Source organism: Pterocles gutturalis, unplaced genomic scaffold (genome assembly GCF_000699245.1).
Source record: "Pterocles gutturalis isolate BGI_N339 unplaced genomic scaffold, ASM69924v1 scaffold7312, whole genome shotgun sequence".
NCBI lineage: Eukaryota > Metazoa > Chordata > Aves > Pterocliformes > Pteroclidae > Pterocles > Pterocles gutturalis.
Genome location: NW_010107889.1, coordinates 25,711 through 49,256, shown reverse-complemented (window position 1 = coordinate 49,256; position 23,546 = coordinate 25,711). Strand labels below are relative to the sequence as shown.

The window sequence follows — 23,546 nt, the reverse complement described above, 5'->3', positions numbered from 1 at the left end:
TGCTATTAACTAGAGACATGCGGACGTCAGAGAGTGTAGGGGGAGGGATGCAAGAATTTAACTCCAAAACAGATGTAGTACGGAAGCGTAAATATGAGATGAAGCCTAATTAGCTTTTCACTTAATTTAGCAATTATAAAATGTATTGACAAGAAAGGATAATAAGCATTTTCATGCTTTTTCTAATTATAACTTAGCTCAAATGCATGCAGTACCCTATGTGGTTCACTATTTGTCATACAATTTTCAACTTGCTTTTAATTCATCTGGGTTACTGGCACTAGATTAGTCTCTTCCGTTTCATTAGAGATGGTAGTTAATAGGCTCATTAAGTTAAACCGCACTACAGTATGCTTCCTTTTTGATGGATGATAATATCAACAATACATGGTTAGAGGAAAACAAAAAATGTGAGATATAGGAAGGAATTGGTGTGTGTATATATATATATATTTTATTTTTTTTTTCCCCCCCATCTGTGTATCTCAGAATTACAGAATGGCTGAGGGTGGAGCGGACCCCTGGAGACCATCTGGTCCAACCTCCTTGCTCAGAGCAGGGTCACCCAGAGCAGGCTGGGGCCATGTCCGGTCACGTTTTGAGATTTCCAACCTCCCTGGGCAACCTGTGCCAGCGTCAGGTCTCCTGGACAGTAAAAAAGTGTTTTCTTGTGTGTAAGTGGGATGTTACTACAATTGTATGGTTATGTATGGTTGTGCTCCCACATTTTTGGGTTTTCCTGGAATCTCATAAAAAAAAAAAATCTCAAAAAACCCACTAAGTCACTGGCTGTAATGGAAGCCTTTTTCTTCATCGCTGTTGCAAAGGGGGAAGGTGATTTTTTCTGGCAGGGTCTGAAGCACAGCAGTGGCGTTCCGCATTTGGAATGTCTTGCAGCAGCTCCTTCCATTATGTATCTCAAACAGGTAGGCTAAAAGTTGTTGGGGTTTTTTGTTGTTATTTGGCTGGTTGTTTTTACTTATTAGAGCTGGAAAAAAATACTGTTGGTTGGTTTTGGTAATTGATGAGAAATACTAACTTCTGTAATGCAGCTTCTGGGGGTTATTTATCGTCTTCAGAGTGATTTCCCAGGGAGCCTCCTGAGGCAGAGAAGCAGCTGACGGGATTTGAGTTCTATAGGGACTATTCCTATGCGGTGTCCTGTGTAGGGACAATGAGTTTTAGTGAATTTGCTTTTAAACTCTATGTCAGGGAAAAACGGGATCAGTGCAATGGTGATGCTAAGGGTGCTGTGATCACACTGGAAAAGAGATGGCGTGGTTAGATGGTACCAAAGGGTTATGTAAGATTTTTTGAGATACCTGCAGTCTTGATTGCGTGAGGTTTGGATGAGATGTTCATCTTGATGTCAACATCAGAGTTTCAACATTAAACAGCAAGAGGGAGCAGCTGAGGTGCTCACAGTTGTCAAACTCTGCTCGTAAGATGTTAATCTTGAATTTCTGTCTCTTCATTAATAGTCAACAAGCAAATGGATTTTGGAACAAGTGTGTTAATTTTAGGTTCATTTGAAGTAGAGGAGATGATTTTAAAAGATGATTCTGGTAAATGTGATAGGAAAGATTTGTAAAGAGGCAGTTTCCTCTAGATGAAATTTCTAATGCATAGTCAACATGCCAGGGAATTAAGTAATCCCTCATCCAAAAATGGAATAATGAAGTTCCCTTCAAAAAAAAAAAAAACAAAAAAAAACAAAACCACAAACCGTAGAAACTAGCAACAAAATATTGCTCAAACTTTAGTTAGTCCCTGTTATGTAGTTATTGTCTGTGATCTCTGTGACAGAGGTTTTAACAGCTCAAGCTCCTCTTAAAATAGTTTCAGAGGAGATGGCAGTGATGCTTGAGGGTTCATTAATTATTGCTCTTACTGGAGTTGGCACAGGCAGCTGAGAGCATAAATGTTGGTCTGTCAGTGTGATGGGTTCTTTATGAAAAGGAAAAAAAAAAAACCTGAGTGCCTCAAAAGCTGCCATCAAACCTGAGATTAAACAGATCCATCTCACTCTTGAAGCAAGCAGCAGCAGAAGAGGGCTCCTCTCTCCCTTATGACGCTCCCATCTCTTCCTTCCTTCCTCCTTCCCAGTTACATTTTCTCAGTCCGTGTCTCTGCTGGGCTTAGAGCTTCCCACCCTCTCCCCAAAATGCCATGACAGAGCCATCGTGATTGTTAGTGAAGCCATGCGCATGCAGCTGCAAACTCCTCCAGAGAGGGGGTTTCAGCTCTGACAGTTCCAACGCCATTTACTTGGGAAATTTTGAGAGGAGAGCATGAGTAATGAAGAGAACAGTGACAGTAAGGAACAAGTGTGAGTTTCTGTCCAAGACATAACAGAATTTTTCAAAATACTCCTCTGCTTATTGTTTCCAGTCAAGCCTCCAGTTTCCATCTTGCTCAGCTGAACTGCTTTGTTCTCTCGTGTCAAATGGGACTTTGATAGAGTCACCACAATTAGAAGAATCTTCATCATTGGGTACGGATTAGAAGAATCCTTGTTTCTCAACTCCAAGTTAAAATTACGATGGGAGAGTGTCAATGGCAGCTACTCTGCTGAACAATTTCTTTGTGAAATTTTGGGGATGTCTCATCTCTACTGTTGTTTTCCTTCATTTTTTACATAAAAGTTGTATAATTTTCACATGTGCAGGTAAAAGAAAGTGTTCTTTTTTCTTTCCTGTCTCAGACTGAGAATTAGTTGGTTTAGGTATAACGCTATAATGCAAGTTGAGTGTGGAAAATGTTTCTTAAAAGCAAAGCAAGAAGTAATTCTTGTTGCACAAATCATCTACTGGCTGGAAGAATCCTAGTCTCTGTAGCCATTTTTGATTGTTTAATAGTTCACACTGAGAGTTTACCCTTGACTCTAGCTGTAGCTCTTCCCCCTGTTCCGTAGGGTATTTGTTTCAGCAATCGAGGTAGTAAAGCTGTGCTGGAATATTTATTTTGTGTCCTGTATTGCTCGTGTCAATATTGTGGAAGGCAACGTGATCTGGAAGAAATCTAAAAGTTCTGATTTCTTATCCGTGCTTTCTCCTCGCTCCTTGTACTTGCCCGTAAGAAGACGTAAGCAGTGTGCTGTCGCTCCCTTTTGCAATGAGGGTTAGCCTGTCCCCCCGTGTTCAAGGTGCCGTGCAGTCAGTGATCAGATACTGTCCCTGAGAGTCAGGCTGAGTTTACCTCGATGTTAACACTGTTTATGGCAAAAAAGATATCATTTTACAAAATTAGATATCTACATTTTAATTTCAATCATATTACCCATCTTATGTTAATATTCAGTTAGTCATCACCAATTAACAGGAAATGTATAATCAAATATTTTCACTATAGGAGGACTAGCCTGGCTGGGAGTAGCTATTTTTCTCATTAAGGCACATGGCTTCATTAACGGATTAGACACTGGTTGACTCATACACATGAATCCCTCATTTGGAGTTTATTATAAGCAGACCACTATGGTTTCCATCGGCTTAATTCAGAATGCCAAATGTGCTTCTCAGAAGTACCAGGGTGGCTTATGTTTCCAGAAGCGAAGATGTGTGGGAGGGAGCTCTTTCAAAATAGCAGCATATCTGCTTCTCTGAGTAATGAATAAACTACAAATCGTGTATTTTCCCTCTTCGGGAACAAGGTGGGCTGAACAGAATTCTATTGAACCCTGAGTCAGCCAGGTCACAGCGCACGAGCTGCACCCTACTGCGTTCGAGGCCAGCCTGCTCTTCCAGGCACTCTGGGAACTGTTGCCTCGGGGCACGAGTCGGGATCTCTGCAGTCTGTTCAGGGGATCTTTCTGTTGGATCATCTTCTGCAGAGATTTAATTGAAGACAGGACTAGTTGTTCCATAACTCTATTAATTCATTATCCACTCTTTTCTTTTCCTTGCCAAGGCTCCTGCACATCCAGGCACGCAGAGATGGAGTATGTTACACCCTGAATGTCAGTTTAGGCTTAATAGATGTATTTTGTGAGGTATAAGCTGTAATCTATGACACTGATCAAAAAGAAGGCTGCATTGAGGCATCCATCAGATAAAATTATTGCAGCTCAATAAAAACTTATCACCTGTGTAGTGTGCAGAAAGCAGCTCACTGTTCTGTTAAATGTGAGATGCGGGGCATTGTTCTTATTGAAAAGCCAGGCACATTTTCAGCGTATCTCAAGAGCAATATGACAGAAATAAAGCAGATCCAAGTGAAGTAAGTTGTATATTTGTAATGGCTGTAATATTGGAGTCCAACAACTGGCGAAGCACTGTGAGGCAAGGTCTGAAACACAGGGAAGAAGAGTGGGATAATTTATACTGCATGAGAGGAGCCAGGGAAAGCTGATGGAGCACACCTGGAGGGAAAGGCTGGCAGGTATTCCTGGTCTGACTTCATTCAGTATTTGGTCAAGGGAAGTCATGGTATTCATAAGCAGTGGATCAGAGAAGCTCATGGAAATACCAAGGATATGGCCGGTGTTTTAGCCAGGGCAGTTATCTTTTCCTGGCTCATTCCGTACAGCTAGCACAAAGCAGACATTTGCCGTAAGCACAGGACACACACAAAGGTAAAAACATGTCTCATAGGCTACTGTCCTGCCAAAAAGGTGTAGTTATCTTGTTGTTTGTTGGATTAATGGCCTTTCAAAACGAATTTAACTGAACTAATGCTCTTTTTTTTTTTTTCTTGATCACCATCTTGCACTAGAATGCTGATTGCAGTAATGGCTTTCAGCAGCTGGTCTTCTTGCACTGCTACAAACAATTGAGTTTTTAGTACAGGTTGGTTTAAATTTATTTGCAGCATCTATTAGAAATAAATACAGAACTGTTTCTGCTGTGCACAGGTTTGGGAATGGAAAATGTCTTTTCTAGCCTGACCTGACTCAGATTGCAGAGCAGCAGATCTGCTGAAATCCTCTGCTTCTGACATGCCACGAAAATAAGGCTTGGGCATCCCGTGTTCCAGTTGGTTATGTGCATTTCATGGGCTACTGTAGAGCCCCACGCTATTTTCTTATACGCTGAAATGTATAATTTTGTTAATGCAAATAGTATTCTGACTAATTCTTTAAAAACAGCTGAGCACTTTGAATTTATAGCATGCACGTACAGGTTGGGCTTATTTTCTTTGGGTTTGTATTGTTGGTGTACACTCGTTTACATTTAAATTGTTATCCGTGTGGAAAGAGAGGGAAGCGCAGTATGGTGCTTTCATGTGCAGCCTTCACTCCTATGAGATCTAGTTTACATGCCGTGCCTTAAAAATCTGCCTTCTGCCCAAGGAGGAAATAAGCCGAACTCACATTCAGTTGTTTTTTATCAGCAGCCTCCTTCAGTTCGTGGAGCAAGAATGAAGGAGGTGCAGAGGAGAAACTAAAGGAGATGACAGATGAAGGCTGCAGTTGTGTAGGATGGTGTGTACGTGTATCCGTCTATGACCCAGGCATGGCTGCGAGGAAGCTAATCAGCTCATTTTCTATTCAGTGCTGCCAGCAGGAGGGTTTCTTCTAGGGAACAAAGGATAATTTGTTCTTTATTTGATACTCATTTTGATTGTTAAGAAAATGTGTGTATGCAATAGAATGGGAAGTAGCACGCTGCTTGGTGGTGACCCCAGCTGAAAGCAATAGACCTTCAATCTGCCCAAAGGGATGCCTCAGCAAGGAAGTTCTAATATTTTTCCTAAAATATTTGTTGTGAATACAACAGATTCACAGTCGGAGAGTGACGCTTCTCCTGTGAAACGACCACGGCTACTGGATGACAGTAATGACAGGCCTGAAGAAACCAGTCGATCCAAACAGAAGAGTAGACGCCGATGCTTCCAGTGCCAAACAAAACTGGAGCTAGTACAGCAGGAACTGGGATCATGTCGCTGTGGTGAGTACCGCTTGTCAGTAGCATCCGGCTTTCTCGTGCAGCTGGGCTCAGATCCATATCAAAGGTGGAAACACAGAGAACACTTGCATTTTGTATCTTTCAAAGATACCTTAAACAGAAGCTATAGCTTCCACTGGCAGTAAAAAGTTGTAATTAGTTCCTGTCTAATTTCCCCTTTAAAACTCTGGCCTTGATGTACTGCCTGGTCTCAGGAGATCTCAGATGTTAATGAATTCAGCTTCAAAAGTTCCTGTAAGGCGGGAGAGCATCATACCCACTTGACAGGAGAAGAAACACAAAGCACATCAGTAAATATGCAAAGAGGACAAGGTTTTTACAGAGCTTAAAAGAACATAGGTCAGCATCTACATTCTGCTTTTTGTAATTACTTGATTTTTAAAAAGATAAAACCAGAAAAACCTCTAACTGAAAATGTTTTCATTCTCACAGTTAGCTGTTGGGGGGGAAACTTGTTCACCATACACTTAAAATCATCCTGCCTGGCTTTTCTGAAGTTGGTGACACTGTTCAGCTAATTGAACTGAGGATGATAATCTCATGCAAACAGCTAACTTGGGGTTTCATATTACATGCAAATAATCTTTTCTGAAATAATAATTAATGTGACTAGATTCCCGAGGAGATGCTCTCTCCTTCATGGAACAATTGTGTCCATAACTGGTTTAAATGTGCTCATCAGACCCAGCGATAATGCACATGGTAGTTTTACCTGCTAATAATTTGTTCATATAATCATGTATTGAAAGCTTACACTTGTGCTCTCTGCCCATGCTCGTACTGATACATTTGGACAAGTGTCTTTCGTTCCTTTATGGTGTCTCAGCAAGGGAATAATTCACAAAGGATTTGTGTAGACAATAGGTGCAATTCACATTGCACTTGTGAAATGCAGAATATGATACTAAAATATTTTCTGGATAGAAGGCATGTCCTTCTGAGCAGCAGTGGGAAGAGAAAGGATTGGCTAAGCTAATTACAAAGACCCAGTTAATTAATTCTGTATTGAATACCAAATATCAAGTGAAGAGAAGTGATAGAAATCTGCAAAGATTCCATGTTATCCTTCGTTCTGCCTCTCTTCAGCCTTTAGAGATTACCGTTGTGTTGTGCTCTTGTGGACAGGAGACAGCCTGTGTTTCAGACACTGGAGCACTGCCACAGAACTAACATACGTTCTCTGTGCAGCCACCAAACATGAAATCAAAAGCTGTAAGGTTGAAATTCTTGTTACGGATATCGTGTGCCTGGATTCTTTGAAGTATCCAGTAGGATTTTTATCAAACCAAAGAAATCCAGCTCTATGAATGACACAGTTTGGTGCGGCTCTTTCTGCTCAGCATGGTGGAGGCAGGATTTTCTGCTCTTGGGCTGCTGCTGTCACGTATCAAATGCCTGAGGCTGCTCACAGGTACCTGACTGAAAGAGAAGAATCCTCCCTAATGTTGGGAGCAAGAGAGTTTTAAAGTTTGGGGAGAATTGGAGAAAATATGACTTAGTGATTATGTTATATCATTAATCTTCTCTCCATACTGCAAAATTGGAGCTATGTAAGTTGAAGTTGAAAACAGCTTTTAAATTAAGAGTCCTTCCATTGATCAGTAATGTTTTAAAATCATAAAATAAGACCTGCCTTTTTTTGTAAACTGGATGACAGATAAATCTAGTGGGTTCCTCTCAAGTTTTCTTGAAGTAGTTCCATAATTTAACATTGAGTAGACATGATATAAAACTAAAAATTGAGTTCCCCAGCAATAAGTGAGGAAATGAAAATTTGCACTTCTACATTACATATTACATCCTATATAGTTTAAAGGACATATAATAACCATTTATATTCCACATATTAATGAGAGAAGTGGGAATCGGGAGTCTATTCCCTTGTTCACAACAGAGCTGAGAAGGCCGGAGACCTTTGGTTTATCTGTGCATCTCTAATGTGTCATTAATACTATATTCGGAACATGTGTTATCTATAATGAAACGCTCTCATGTGATATGAAACTAGGCGTACGCTGCGCTGCTTATTTCTGATAGTGATATTAATAAGAAGCAAACAAAATCATACCACTGAGCAACACAGGTTCCCATCGCTTGAACTGCTTTACCAGGACGCATCAGGATGTAGCTTTTCTCCTTTTTCAAGCAGCTGCCTTAGAACCGTTCTCACTAACGTTGCCCTGCTATCTGGAAAATCAGGTTGGTTAGGTCACGGATGCCAAGCCAGATCAAAAACCCTGGGGAGGCGGTGACGGGAAATGGGATAGAATAAATATGTTAAAAATCTCATTCATTTAAAATGTTTTCTAAATCTATATGTAATCAGGTTATCCTTTCTGTGATAATGTGAAGCAAAGGTATTAACTGGAAGTGTTGGAAATATGACCAACTGGTGTAAAATAAGCACGGATATTCCTCAAAAGTAATGGTCAAGGTAGAACATTGAACTGGACTTGGGACCACTGCTATTATATTCTTGGCATCTCAATCCTTAACTGAAGCAATGGGCAAAAACATGGAAAAACCTTCCACTTTACACATTAGAAGAAATTCTGGTAGTCAGAACCGATAAAAAGGCAGGCACGAGCTTTAGAAGGAAATGCATGTGTTTGCTTGGATGTAAGGAAAAAGGATTAACCACATAAATATAATGTTGTTTAAAGCTGTGTCTGAAACACTGTTGTTAGAATCCAGATTAACTCTTGAAGACTCCACACAACAGCAGTTTTACTGTTTGCCATTTTACACATCTTGTCCTAATATTAAAAGCACTGGAAATCATCTCCCTTTTTTGCTGATGTGTCCTGATGAGTCTTCCAGTGCGATTTTTAGTGAAACATGGTTGAAAGAAAAATCTGTACATTCTGGACAATGCTTTAATAAAGACATACCTGTAGATATTAATCCAGCGTAACTGGGACTTGTCCAGTGGGGCACAACCTTTTTAGAAGGGGACAGAGAGAGTGGGCTGTTTCTTTACACCACATTCGGAGATCTTTGCGAGACCGCTGTATTGGCTCCACTGTCTCCTGTAAGACCTGTCGAGAGAGAGGCGATGCTGCTGAGCTCATTCCCTTGCCACTACGTGGAATTTTAGACAGATTTGACAGTGCTGCAGGGCTTTGCCATGAAGAAAAACAATTCACTGCTGAGAAGGGAGTTCCAGTAAGGGTTCTTCAAATTCAAACACAACATCTTTCAGATGTAGAAAGATTTATTTTCATATGCACATACACACATACTCTCAAGATCTTTTTTCATTCTATTTCCACTCTGTACAAGCTATTAACTGCTGACAAGAGATTCACATCTCATAAATAATGCTTAAGAGCTATTGCTATATAAATTGAATGTGTTATGAATTGTGATGGGCCTTTTTGTAGCGTTCTGTGCCTGGAGCAGGAAGAACAGAGGATGTCATTTTCATTAATTTCTAATGAGGTGCCAATTAAAGCCAAGAAGGAACTCAGAAGGGAAGAGTCACAGAGCTCCCCTGAATCCTGTACCCTAGGGCTGTGAAAAAAGCGTGCTGCCAAGCCTCCTCTGAAAGTTCCAGTAAATTACAAACTCATCCAGAGCACACACAGACAAATTTGGTTTCCCTTTGATCTTCAAAAGAGCAATTTGTAAGATGAGTTCTGAGCCTTTTCACTCGGCGAACTGGGAGAAGCGATAGGAATTGTTAATTGCTGATGCACTTTGCAAGCTTCAGTGAGAAAGAGAAATTTGAAAATGAAATCTCATTTTGTGCCTCTCTGACTGGCTAACCTTTAAATCAACACTACTAGAACAAAACCAGCTTCCTGTGAAACGCTTCTGGATGACAGTTACATCAGGCGTGTTTTCCAGACAGGGATGTTCTTTAGTTTTGGGCTTTTTCAATAGTTTAGTGTCTTAGGATGGATGACAACTGTATTGAAATAATGTATTTATTTAATATCAGATTTAGCAGGCAGTTATATCATCAAGGAATTACAGGAATCATATTCTTCAAGTTCCATTCAGTTGCAGCATTTCTGCTGGAAGTGTAAGCAGTCCGAAATGAACCGCCTGTGGTCCTTGATCTGGAAGTGAAGTTGTCGGTTCAGTGATGTGCTAAGCAGGTGGTTACCACAGACTTGCTTTAAAACCAGGGGCAGCGAATTTGTGAGTAAAGTAGCTATTTAACACAGAGTTCTGGAAAGATATTTTAGGAAAAGGTAGATTATTTGCAAATTACACTTTATGGGCTGTGTCTTAATTACTTGATTAGATGTATATCAATACTAAATAAAGTTGGGTACATTTTTTAAAGATGCTGAGCTGTAAACTTCTAAGCCATAGAAACTATTTGCACAGAAAGCATAGCTTAATTTTATAGCAGAGGCTGAGTATTTTACAGCAAAAAGTAGTTGTGGTATTGTTTGCTGTGTAAAGCCAACACACAGAAGCCTGCAGGGGTCCTTCATGTTGGTGGAATTGCATCAGATGTGCGAGGATATTATGGAGGGTCAGTAAAGGAATTTCAGATCTGTCATGTTAGATCCAGTCCTAGTCAGCAATTAAAGAAAAATTAGTATGGTGTGCCCAGCTCTTCAGCAGCTTTTGTGCTGCATGGTTTGCTGTTTGCAGGCCACTTCGTGCTGGACACGTCCGTAGGTCAGGCTCCACCCATCCAGAACGCCTGGCAATCAGCGGGGTGGCTGAGATGAGGGGCCCTGGAAAGGAAACCTAGCTTCACCTTCCAGTAGCAGTGCTGGAGAGAGACGTTGCCAATTTGTTTGTGTGCTCTCAGATAGGAATCTCAAGTTTTTTGTGTTCTTTGGCCAGAGCAGCTGCTCAATAGGACAGAAAACGTTGGAATGTTCCAGTTTGATCAGGCTGAAGTAACTGCTCCGTTGTGCAATCTGATCAAACAGTTGTTGGCGGTATTTCTTGCCTATGTGGACAGGAAAGATGTTAGTGTTTTACTGGCCTAGGTTGTATCCTAACCAGTTATACTTTCCCAGAACGTGGACACTCGCACAGTTAGGTGTTTGCCGCTGTTGGTGGTGGAGACTCTGCAGTAACTGCTGACCTCAGGCACAGGTGAAGACAAAACGTGTTGTTTTGCAGTTTTCATTTGTGAGATGTTAGCAGGTATCGATGTTTATCTGTTTCTTGATCTGAAGGGATGTGTGTTCCCAAGTGGCCTCTACAGCAGTGAGATCCGAGTCAGGGAAGGAGAGTCTGACTCGCTGGTCAGGCAGAGCGCTGCCGCGGTGCTGGGTGCGTGGATGAGGGCGCAGCACACTGTTGGGGCACACCACAGGCTGCTCCTCTGCAAGGGCGTAACTGTCCTTCCTAATCAGTTAGGAAGTTCACGTGGATATAGCTTTATCCACATAGATCACTGTCCACTGCTCGTTATGAGTGAGATCCAACTCCTAAAGCATCTCAGGACACTAAAGGACACAGATTGTAGTCTTTGCAGGGTACAGTGTGCTGGGCGTCTCGGAGATGGTGCTGAATGTGACTTTAATGCAAACTGGATAAATGCCATGTTAAATTTTTATTAGAAGTTGGTGAAATGCGTCATCAAGATATGATCAAAGTGGGTAAGATTGTCTAGATAAAATGGTTTCTAGTTCTAACAAGTTTAATAGCAAGCTGCTTGCTCCAGCTCAGCAACACAGAAAATCAATGTGTCTGACTAGCTGATAACTCGATTTGTACCCAACTGCTTTGTGGCTTGTTTCTCATAAGGTTGATGCATAAAAACACTTAAGATTCTTCATTCTTTGCTTAGATTAGAGGAGGTGACAGGAGGAATGGAAAATAAAGAAAAGAGGTGACAGTAGTACAAGATGCACATGTTGCGTGGTACAGTTGGCTGGGATGACAAATTCATTCATGCAGGAAAATGAAAGAAAGCTAAAGGAGAGGCTGAACTGTGAAAGACTATAAAATAGGGAGGTAAAGCAACAAGCCAAGTATTACAGTAATCTTATTTGCCTAGAGGGGGGAAAAAGCATGTAAAGGAATGTTTAACTACATTGAAAACAAACAGAAAAAATAGGGGCAGTGAGACAGGCAATTATAAATGCCTATTAAGTAGATGAAAGGAATCATTGACAGAAACAGAGGTATTCTTGTTGATTATTAAAATAAGAGAAAGAACTTATTTAAGACAGCTCATAGCTCATCAAAAAATGTATGTCTAAAAAATACAGGTGAAGTCTTCACGTTAATTTCTACACAGGTTTCAGTGCAACACATTCCTTTGTATGTGAACAGTGATCATGAGGCAAGTTACTCATGGGAACAAAGTTACGAATTTGAGCAGTCATTTGAAAAAAGTATCTCAAAGCTGACCTTAAGGTGATGAGGTAATAAACCCGTGGGGAAGACATTTATCTTGCACTAGAACAATGTTAAAAACAAACTGGCATTATATATATCTCTTACAAAATATCCTACATCGTAAACCACCTCCTGACTTAAGTCTGGTGTGTTCTAAAGATAATCTGGTGCTTCCCAAATTAAATATATTAATTTGGGAAGCACCAAATTATCCTCCATATATAAATTATATATATATAAAATTAACAGTGGATAGGACTTTGAAACATTGATGAGTAAATGCAAATTAAAGGAGAGCCAACCACCATGAGAAAGCATTATAAGCAAGCTGTAAAAATCTGTAGTCTTGGCAGGGACAGGAGCAAAACTTTTTTAAATATTTGGCAAACATACCTTCTAAAATATTTCAGAAACTTGTCTCATACTCTGTAGATATATGCATGTGCATATATACAGACAAACACATAAGCATAGTTAATAAGTATAAAAAAAGAGAGTTCTGGTATGTTACGATACTTATTTTTCCACATCCCTATTTTAAATTGAGTTCTGTATAAATCTGTAATAACCTGGCAGAATTCTTTTCTTTGTATTATTTAAAAACATCTGTTGCTTTATTTCTGTTTTGCTCTTCTGCTAAGCAGAGGGGTAAGAGGAAGAACAGAACAGACTCAAATCAAGCACTGAGTATTTCTGTTAGCCATCAGAAACAAAATGTGTCCTCACAGAAGAAACGGTCCCTTTTTTACGGATACTGCGGCAGCAGGTCTCACTGTCATTCACTAATCAAACAGGTGGAAGAAAACCAGCTGCACATTCTTAACTTGTGTAACAGAGCTGCTCCTTCATAGACAGGAGAGATGAGGCACTTGTCTGGATTGTGCCAGAATAAATGTGGAATGATCTGATTTACTCAGTTCATTTAGAAATTATCTTCAAAAGGACAGGAAGAAAGAAACAAACTTGTATAAGCCAAAAAGAAAACAAACAAACAAACAAAAACCTCAGACAACTGCTTCATCTTTGTCCAAAGTAGTCCAGTGTGTCTTGAAACTAATGTTTCTCTTAACACTCAGTAAAATATTAAATCATCGTTCCATTTCCATGGAAGCTTTTCCTGCGGAGAAGAATTTGTAATGGCACTGGTAAATTCACTTTCTAGATGGAGAAGGTTTATCTGGTACAAACCCAAAGGGCTTCAGGACATGATTATGTATTGGTGTAACAGATGCACTTCCATTCATTAAAATTAAATATGCACACTGCTTCTGGAGATGGAGTCAACCAGTTCAGAAAGAAGTATTAAAGTAAAAAAGAAATCTTATTAGCTACTGGTTACATACTGTAATTCTGGCATGTCTTCCTGCCCGGCCTTGAGACGTACCATATTCAGCTGTCTTCTGTTGACTGTTCTCCTAAGATAGTTGCTCCCAGAATAGTACTTTTGCCTCAGCCATTCCAGTAACGCCTGGCATCTTAGCTTACATTGCTGCAAGTATTTAAAAAAAAAGAAAAATATTGATATTTGAATGCAAACTCAAAGGGTTGGTTTGTTTTGTTTTATTTTACAAAGATGTTTCCCGAGACTCTAATTTATTTGATAGGGAGTAGGAGCAACCAACTAATGTTGGTCTCTCTGAGTAAAATGTATTCTGAAAATAAAATTAAATAAATTAATTAGAAATTAAACAGTTAAAAGCAACTAATTGGTGTATCATGGGTTCCAAGGATAGGACCCAGAAAAACACTTCAGTGTCTAGGCTTTAGGAAAGCTGTCCACAGCTTTTTAAGTTCATAGTTTGTGTATAATTAGGAATCATGAAATACAGTTTGAAAGGGCTCTAGTCTAGTCCCACAGCTTGTTCAATTGATGTAGGTTTCTTACAGCATGTACTGATTTTGATTTCTTCCACTGTGCTACCTCAAGTTTTGCAACAGGCGACTCTGATTCAGTAATGTATAGCGAGCCTATAGTCCCCGTCAATGCATGTCATTGGAATGGGGCACTCGGTCCCTTACGGCCTCGAGGTCTCCTCAAATAAAACAAGTTAGCATGTTCCTTTTAAAAACAAAACAAAAAAGGGGTTTTATTTTGACACTACTGATGTGGTAAGTCCTTTACTATATAGCCTTCAGGTGGTTTTCGCATGGAAGCCACAGTATGAGGAAAAAATAAGCATTTTGTTGTTGTGTCACATTCATACATACCTGTCCTATGGGTACAGAAGAAAGAAGTATATGCATAAAGTAAAAGAAGATGCAATTTTTAATTGTCTTGTGTGCACAAGAGACATGTGGCCTAGTGAACTTGAACATAAAAATCTAGCTGAGACTACCTTATTTCTAATTCCATCCCTCTCAGTGCCTTTAGGGAAGTCATTTGCTCAGTCTTTGAGCCATTTTTTTCTTATCAGAAAAATTAGGATAATAGCCACCTCCCTGCCAGATGTTAAAGGAAACATTTTTGAAGGTTAAAGTGCTCTGCCTTTTCTAATCAAAATTCTTTCTTTCCAGTGTTCTTATTTATCCAGAGTCTCCCAGGCACAGGTTACAGCTTCACCAGGATGGTGCGCTTAGAAAGCTTCTGCTCGTTGTCAGGAGGCTGCAGCGGTCTGTTCTGAAAAGGAAGGATACTGCCTAGAAAGCATCCCCCTCAAATATATTTAGCGAATAGCCTTGCACCTAAGCACTGATTTTACTTTTGTGCTTGATATTTGAAGTAAACACAGGAGGCTCAAACCCATGCCATAATAATCTGACAAAGCCTGAAGGAGTGTTACCAGTTGGCTCGACTGACCATGAAGTAAGGCTTAGGTAGGGAGGACTGATACCCAGTGGATTTTGTTGGTGAAAGTCTAAATTCTTCATTGGAAGAAGTGGGGGAAAAAACATCACACCAATTGCTGCATCAGAACTGGGAAGAGAAAAAGGATACTGAAGTGAATTGTCAAAATTTGCCTTGAAAAGTCAGGATTCTTTCCAGGAACTAGAGGGGTTTTTCCCCTAAAAACTAACTAAACAAATTATTACCTAAAGGAAAATGCCACCTGTGGTCTTAAATTCCTTATTGAAGGTATAACATGTTAAAGTTACGTACTGGGACCTGAGACTACCTGGTTCTGTGCCAGAGTTCTCTGCTAGGTTGCTGTGGGTCTTTTAGAGGAAATGGCGTAACGATCCGTGTGCATCGGTTCTCACAAAATTGAAAAGAACATTAGTCTGTGGCAGCGGCTTTTGATATTAAGTATTTCTGGCCTTGGAGGAAAGTTTCAAGAGCTGAAAAACTGTATTTATGGATATTCTAATCACTAAGGTATAGTATCTTCTTCAGTAAGTTTTTTGAAGTAATAGGTGTATTTAACTGTATCTTTATGCATATGGGAATGGAAATGTTCACCTACAGAGCTGTTCACAGCCGTTAAATGTTCCCCAGCTGCTGCACGTTGCTCCAATATGCATAAGTGGTGTGCAGGGGGTCTTGCCATATTCTGAACAAGCAGGAGCAGGGAATGTTGTATAAGTCTTCACACCTGGAGAAAAGGGGAAGGGTGGAAGTGTACATCACTCTAAGGGTCTTTTTCCTTTATGGTATAAATAGAGCTTCTGAATGGAGCTGTATTTCCCTTTGGTTAGAACAAGAATTACTCTTGAGAGCTACAGGAATAGAAGACTTCCATGGAGCAGAATGTGTAATCGAAGAGACCCTGGACATAAGGTGTAAATAGGGGATAAAGACATAAAATAAATTTAATTTAGGTTAAAAGAAATGGAGCTGCTTCTCCAGTGATTTGGCCAGCTAGCCTAGCTGTTGTTAGACTGTGGATCAATACGGTGCAACCTCTAGAAAGCTATTTAAGCCCAAGGCATAAATAATATAATTCAGGAAATTTACTGAAAGACCTGGAATCATATTCAGCATGTGATGATTTGAAGTCAAAGTCCCGCAGGATGCAGGAGGACAGTTAGAATGAATGCAACACGTACAGTATGTTAGTACAGACCCTTGCATTATTCATTCCAGTTCTTTATTAGGAGCCTTATCTTCCCTGCATTGTCATTGGGCTAAACAAAGCGATACACATACAGTCTTCAATCACTCGGTAGTGCTTAGTATTTTAATTAAATTACTGGGTACACTTTGGCTTTTAATTAAATCCTCAGCTTCTGGGAGAGTGTATCGGCTCTGGTGGGCTTGGGGTAGAGAGATTCTAGAAGTATTAATACTCATCTAGCTCTTTTGCAAACGTCAAACACTGCACAAAGCCCTGCACTGATGCTCTGCTCTCCACAGGATAGCTCTGTCATCCACCCGCCCTTTCTCAGGAGGCTTTTTTAACATTTCACTCCACTCTCAAATCTAAATGTTCTGGGTAGGAAACAGTACTTTAATATGCTGGTACAGCCTATGGAAAATGTAATTTCATAAGAATACTTCCAATAGTGTTATGTATTATTATGGTTTACTTCTACTTTATTAGGTGTCTACTCTTGGACACTAGGACACCTTTTTGGCATAATTCTGCTTATTAGTGCATATTCTCTTCTTTGGATTCATTCTCCTGCATCCTCCAGGATATAACCCAGTGCAACCAGGAATGATGTGGGGGGTGCAGTGTTGTTTCAGCGTGTTCTCGGCCCCACAAACATGGCAGTGAATGTTCCTTTTACAAGTGTAGTGGTGATATTAATTCCTCCGGAATATATCATTGCAAGATCACATAATTATTTAAAAACAGGAAACTCTCTTCACCTACCTACAATCTAAACTTTTTTACTCATACGTTGGTGTTCGCTGTCTGGCTCCGCTGTCGCTGCTGCAACTTGTTGGGAGCAAAATAGTTTCTTTGAAAATTCTCTTGTTAAAGTAAACTTTAACCATATTTTTGCTTTTGTCCTTCCACAATTGTGCAAGTCTTTTGGAGAAGAATGTTTCTTTCAGTTACATGGAGAAAGTGTGTGACAATTAAAATGCTAATCTCTGTGAAGTTGTATCTGTCGCCGCAGATGAACTGCGATCGTTCCCTAGTTCTCTAGATGTTTCACCACAGTGGTAACCCACTATTGGTGCCAGCTGGTAAGTCAGCTTGTGGTGTCACAACTACTGCTTCTGCCTGGCTGCTGGGGACTGCAATTATGACAAAAAATTGAGGATAGCGTATAAGGTTGGAAGGAGAGCCTAGAGATGAAGTGTGTAGGTCAGTGAGTTCTGAAGCACAAAGCAGTTCAGGAGCGTGTATTGCATGCTGGGTCTGGGGGAGTAATCACGGACCAAAGACTGACTCCGATAGGTGTTGGCCTTAACTCATGAATCCATAGTGGGCTGAAGAAGTTGTGTTGCAAAAGTAGTTACTGTAATGTGCATGTGTTCTGGAGAGGAAGAAAAATATTTGGTCCAAACCAACAGATATAACTACCATTATTTTGTGGTACACGGCAGAGCTGAGATACAATCCTGACTGACACCTGCGGTACAGAGTAAGACCTGACCCACAGCAAACTTCTTTTAATCGCAGTTCACCGTTACAAAGCAGCTATGCTGTATTTATCACTTTGATTCACTGAGGATTCTTTGACATTCAGAAATAATTTCCTGAAAACCTCAGTTCTGTTCCTGAAGATGCTGCCTACTTCTGTGGAGTTGGTATCCACTAGAGCAAAAGCAAAACTTGAATCTAGGAGAGTGCTGTGTCTTAATTTTTCCCACTCCAAATACACTGCTTTCAAAGAACCAGGAGGAAACTCTTTCTTTTGAGTTGTTCTTCTTAGTTCCAACGTTGAGGAGTCAAATAGTGTCTTATGTAGAACCTTCTTAAGAATTGCTGATTCAAAAAAAGCCTGAAAAAATCAGCATGTGCTATGTCCTCAAGTGATATGAATTCTCTGTTCAAAATTTGTGTCACATTTAATGTAGGAAAAAATAGTTTGACAGCTTTCTGTGCAGGTAGTAAGATAAATAGGAAAGTGAACTTGAAATTAGCACAAACTGGGATAAAACATACTTTGTTTGCAGTCTCCACAGTGCAAAACCGCTTCTCGTGCGTGCTCCCTAAAGCAGCTTCCCAGGCTTACGATCTTCTAGTAAATAGATAGAAGACACTTTGAAACACAGGTTATACGTGACTAAACTTGGAAATAGAAAGTCTTTGCCTTCCAGTCTAGAGATTCTTGCAGAATCTTGAACCATACCTGTCCAGTGGCTGTTACAGGATGAAGATGACATCATCTTTTTTTTGTATATAATTTCTTCCATTCATTTCCTGGGCAGTTTTTTTCACTTACAGTTTTTTTGTCTCTAATGCATGCTCATACATATTGCTTTACCCTCTTTGCAGCAGACAGTATAATAGAGCAAGGAAGGAAAAAAAATCTTTGTTCCCATCATTTCTCCTAAGCATAAACCCAGTAGCAGAAATACAAAATGAACGTGCAGCATCTCCTAAGCATCCTGAGTCTCAGACATCAAATTTTATGTAGCATCGCAGATGTCACAGAGCTGTGTGCTTCTAGCATGAAATGTGAGATTATGACTGACTGAAGAGCAGGATGTAAGTCCCAAGTGCACACCCAGTCCCCGGGACAGATGGGCAGATTACAAGAAACATTCTAAGGTGTCTTGTATCACTGGTTTTCTTTCCCTCTTTTTGTTTCATTTATTGATCATTTTGGTAGTCGTAAGTATAGACGTTGTATATAAAGAAGAAAATATTGAAAGGGAAGTAGCAGTGACCATAGCAAATGGTTAGAAAAATAAGTTAATAAGGTTCTGTACACTTCTTCGTGCTGTGTGTTTCTGGCATCTTCTGCAGCTGTGCTGTTTGTGCAGGAACGTGGAACTGAAATGCCTTGAGAGGACAATTTTTAAGGTACTGTACATTAATATTTAGAGGCTTCTAACTTTGAGCACTTAGTAGTTACCGTGCCCCATCCACTCTTCTTGGAGTGGAAATGATAGAAAGGACTGCCTCAAGCTATGTTTTGTGGAGTTTTAATAAAAACATCTATTTGGTTAAAAAGCTTCACCATAATGTGGCTTACTCCCCTTTCCCCTTGGGAATGAACGACAAGATTCGTAGCCAAGTTATTCAGAACTACTTAGCACTTAATCAAAGTCCATTACATCTTGCAAAGCTGGGAAAGTGAAAGAGGAGAATAGTTTAGCTTACTAATTTCCAAAAGCTTGTTGTTTAGCTTGTTGGGATGTGGTTTGGTTTGGCTTTATAGAAAACGTCAGTAAAACAGAATGTTCCTTGAGTTGTGTAATGAAACCTGACAGTGCCAATGCAGGGCTTTCCCCGCTGAAGAGAGAGGAGAGATAATCAGAGTGTATGCAAGAATGGAGCTGTCTAGAAGGAGAATAATCCAAGATATCAGCAGACTATAATATTTTTATATTGTAAAATTGCAGTGAATATAAGCTGCACTGGAGGTATTGCTAGGCTGGGCTTTAGCACACTTCTACATCCTTCCATTGCTGGATGTTCTTGAACAATCTCCAAAGTACTCGGGGAGCAAGCTGGATTATATTGAAATCCAGAGAGCAAGTGTTCTCTGAGGTACTCCATGTACAAGTCTTTAGGATCTTGCTTGGTATCTTGGTAGCTATTTGTTCTACTCTTACATCAATTTCTTACCTATTTCAGGTCTTGAAAGAAGAAAAAAATATTCCCCTCCCACATTTTTTTAATATCTTTATTATTAGTATAATTTACAACACATAAAGATCTTTCCAGTTGGAAGGGATGGGGAGATGTATAAATGTTGTTTTGGGGATCACTAGATGCCTTTGGTGAGTGACGTCCAGTTATTCAGAACAGTGCTGCAGCAGCATGTGTCACTGCATGAGAGGATCTTCTCTGCTGGTGAGTCTGCCTGGTTTTGCGGTGTTGTATGATAACCTGTAGATATGTTCGCCTCTTAAAGAGATGTTAACATCTGTTCTTGCATGGAAATCTGCATATAGACTCACGCATATCTTGTTGGATAATACACCTTTGGTAGAGAATTTTTGCAGCACCTTTATCTCTTAAGGTTACAAGGTATTTTTAAGTTCTGTTTGAACTTCTGTTGATTAGAATTTCAAATTAGCAAGAATGGTAAAATTTCTTATGAAGCATGTGAAGAAACCAAAGGATGCAGCACAGAGATCTGCACAGGAATAAGTCTGTGCCGTTTTAAGATGACTTTTGAATAGTGTTTGTATAGGGGATCTATACAAACACAAGTTGCTTATTAAAGAAAATTTGGAAATGGCATAACCTGAAAATTCCGGCAGTTTTGAACTTCTGCCTTTTGACTTTGGAATGCAAATGATAAATAGCAGTACTAGGAGGCAGGTAAGGTGATTTTTCTTCAGTATATGGATCTGCCATATTAACCATGTGACGCATTCACTGTATGGCAAAGTCCAGATATGCTTTCTGTTCTTAAAAATCACAACTATGAATACACTGAATAGCAGGGTAATTGTAGCAGCATGCAACTACTTTTTTTAGGCATCAAGCTGTTTCAACTAGGGACACTCTGAAATGTTTTTAAGTCACACTGTAAATGTGTAAGCTGTATAAATATTTAATAAGCTTTCTTGGCACTTCCACCACTTCTCAAAACATGCTCACAAACAAAACAAATCTGTCATCTTGTAGAAACTTTCTGAATGTCTCATCAGTGAGATCAGGATCAGAACCTTGGGGTGGGAGAAAAACCCTTGTTTCTCTCTCAATACTATTCCAGAGATATTTATTTTATGTCATGTGTGATGTTCTCCAGCAGTACATTGGAAGAGTCTGGAGCTCCACACCTGGCCAAGGACATCCACTGCAGTGGTCCCACCATATGCTGTGCTTCTCCATTGGTAGTTTGCAGTAATCTGATTATTGGGCATTTGTGCCAGTTCCAGAAAGTCTGAGCACTTTCTGTGGAGTTAACAAAGAGAAAAAAAGAAATTTCATAAAATCAGGGGCCCTCCAAAATTACAATGTAACTTTTCTGTTGTGGATTATTATACCATTTAGTTGAATTGCTTCTGATGCTTCACATAGCATTTCACTGGTATTTTAGCAGATTACCATTTCAGAAATTAAAGACAAAGTTAAGAATTAAACGTAGGTTGCAGTTGAAATATTTTCTTATTGTTATTCCATGTTCCTCCCATCTAGCCAGTGCTCTTGAATGTAACAATGAGGAAAATGCAGTCATTTTTGATCGTCACCCACATGGCGAACTGTAGGTCTATGGTATTCTCTGGTCTTGAATATAGAAGATTATTTTGTTTTCTGTCCTCTCCAATTTCCTTTTCCCAGCAGATTCCTCAGGAGTGATGAAAGCAACTTCACAGTTGCTTGTGTGCAGTCTTGGACTTCCTTTGAATTATGGTTTTTTTCATGACCTATCCAAAAGACTCATCTGTATGGGTACACGTAAGGCAGAGAGGGTACACTGCTTTATGGCTTGAGCCATTTATGCTCTGGTGATGAAATGGAAGTTAATTTTTCATTATATATTGTGAAGTAGTTTTTGGGGTGCTTAGAGGAGCTCAAAGGTTTTGAGACACTACATAATGTTTCTCCAGGATGTTTGCATTAGAAACCTGTGGAGTTCAGATTCACAGTTTACTTCTCACATCAGAAAACAACAATTGCAATGCTGTGATATGTATTATTACATTTACTAGACTGAAATCTTCTATGCTTGGAGTGGAAGTCTGGCATATAGTTGGTTGATGGCTAGAGTAAACTAACTTCATTTGGTAGATGGATTCCCTTTTCCAATGCTCTTCCCCCTAGCAGAAAGGTGTTTATTTTGTCTTTAGTTATAGTGTGCTAAAAGAAACATTTCTGCAGTAAAATCCATTAGGGGAGACAACCTGTATTTGATACCTTCCCATAACAAACTTAACAGAGTTCATTTATCTAACTTGCTTTATTAAACATAAAAGCAGAGTTCTCAGGAGAAAAGGTTTCACCTCTAAAAATGGATTGGTTTGAAAGATCAAAGTTGGCCTTCTGCCTCAGTGCACCTCCGTTAATAATGGGACTGTTGTAAAAACTGATGATCTTGATCTGACATCAGGCACTTGTGCAGGTGCAGAGCACAGAATGTCGGTTCTGATTTCCAGTGGACACCAGTGGAGAAGCAAGGAGTGAATACAGCAGTAATAACTTAATTAATCCACTAGGAAATAATGAAAAAATATTCAGAACTACTGTTACTCCGCTAGCTACTATATGACAGTATTCAAGTCCTTTAAATTTTAAATAAAACCTACAAAAATACAAGCTCCAATCTTTAAAGTGTCTTGGGCATTTGGAGCAACAGGACTAAAAGTCTGAAGTCTCTTTTAGAAATGAGACTTCCAGAAGATCTCCATTGCTAATTCAACAAAAATAAATCCCCTCCATAAGAACAGCCAATATATACAAAACTGTTTTAGTAATGTTCAAAATGTGTTTGAGTATTCTTTCATTAGGTATTATCAGTTCTAATTAGGAAAATATATTTAAATAAATATATGAATAACGGGTTTAGATCATTTAGTTGCTGAAATAAGAAGTACTTTTCCCATAGTCTGGGAAAATGAAAATCACCTGCCATTCTTTGTGGAAAGTTATTAAAATTCTGTTCAAGAATGCATAAGGAAATACTTGACAAACAGAAAAAATAAATAATATGTTTCATCTGGAATAAATACAGCATACAGTAGAGATTTTCCTACATGAAAATGTGTGCTCTAAAAAGAACCAAAGGATATTCAAAAAAGAAATGTATGGCAAAGCACAGAATAGATTGGATGGGGGTGGTGAAGTAGAAAGGCACATCATGAAAGGTCATCTTCAAAAGTGATAGATCATGTTATATATGCATTTTCTTATTAGATTGATAGAATTGTCAAAAGGGTCTTGCTGAAGCTGTGTAGAAGATGGTATACATGTTCAAGACCTCTTTTAGATGGCCTTAAATAGCATTTCTATACACGCTTGTTAACCATGTGGAGAGGACCTGTAAAACCATCAGGATTTAAAACCAGTTTTTACCTACAAGGTAACGACTTCAGCCCAATCCACCTGCAGGGTTTCTCGCATCTGCTTCTTACACATCCATTGCAGATAGGATGATGAACTTGATTTTTGAGCTCATCTAGTCAGGTATTTATGAATTCTTGTGCCTGCAGTGGACGTTGGTTCAGTAATTTGAAGTCTTATTTCAGGAAATAAGGGAAGCCTTCAGTCCATGCTTTCTGTAAGAGAGAATTGAGTGAAATGGCTGTTCAGTATTGAAACTGTAGTCCAAGGATGTCTTCATTTTACCAATCAGACCTTGAAT

At 39.5% G+C, this 23,546-nt stretch overlaps 1 protein-coding gene across 1 annotated transcript in view; it reads left to right on the top strand.

Moving 5' to 3' along the window:
• Window positions 1–23,546, top strand: part of ZFAND3 (zinc finger, AN1-type domain 3) — an 80,703-nt gene that overhangs the window by 52,850 nt on the left and 4,307 nt on the right. The window contains exon 5 of the mRNA XM_010072409.1: window positions 5,718–5,888. Within this exon, the coding sequence (XP_010070711.1) occupies window positions 5,718–5,888 (171 nt within the window). The remainder of the gene's footprint in view (window positions 1–5,717; window positions 5,889–23,546) is intronic.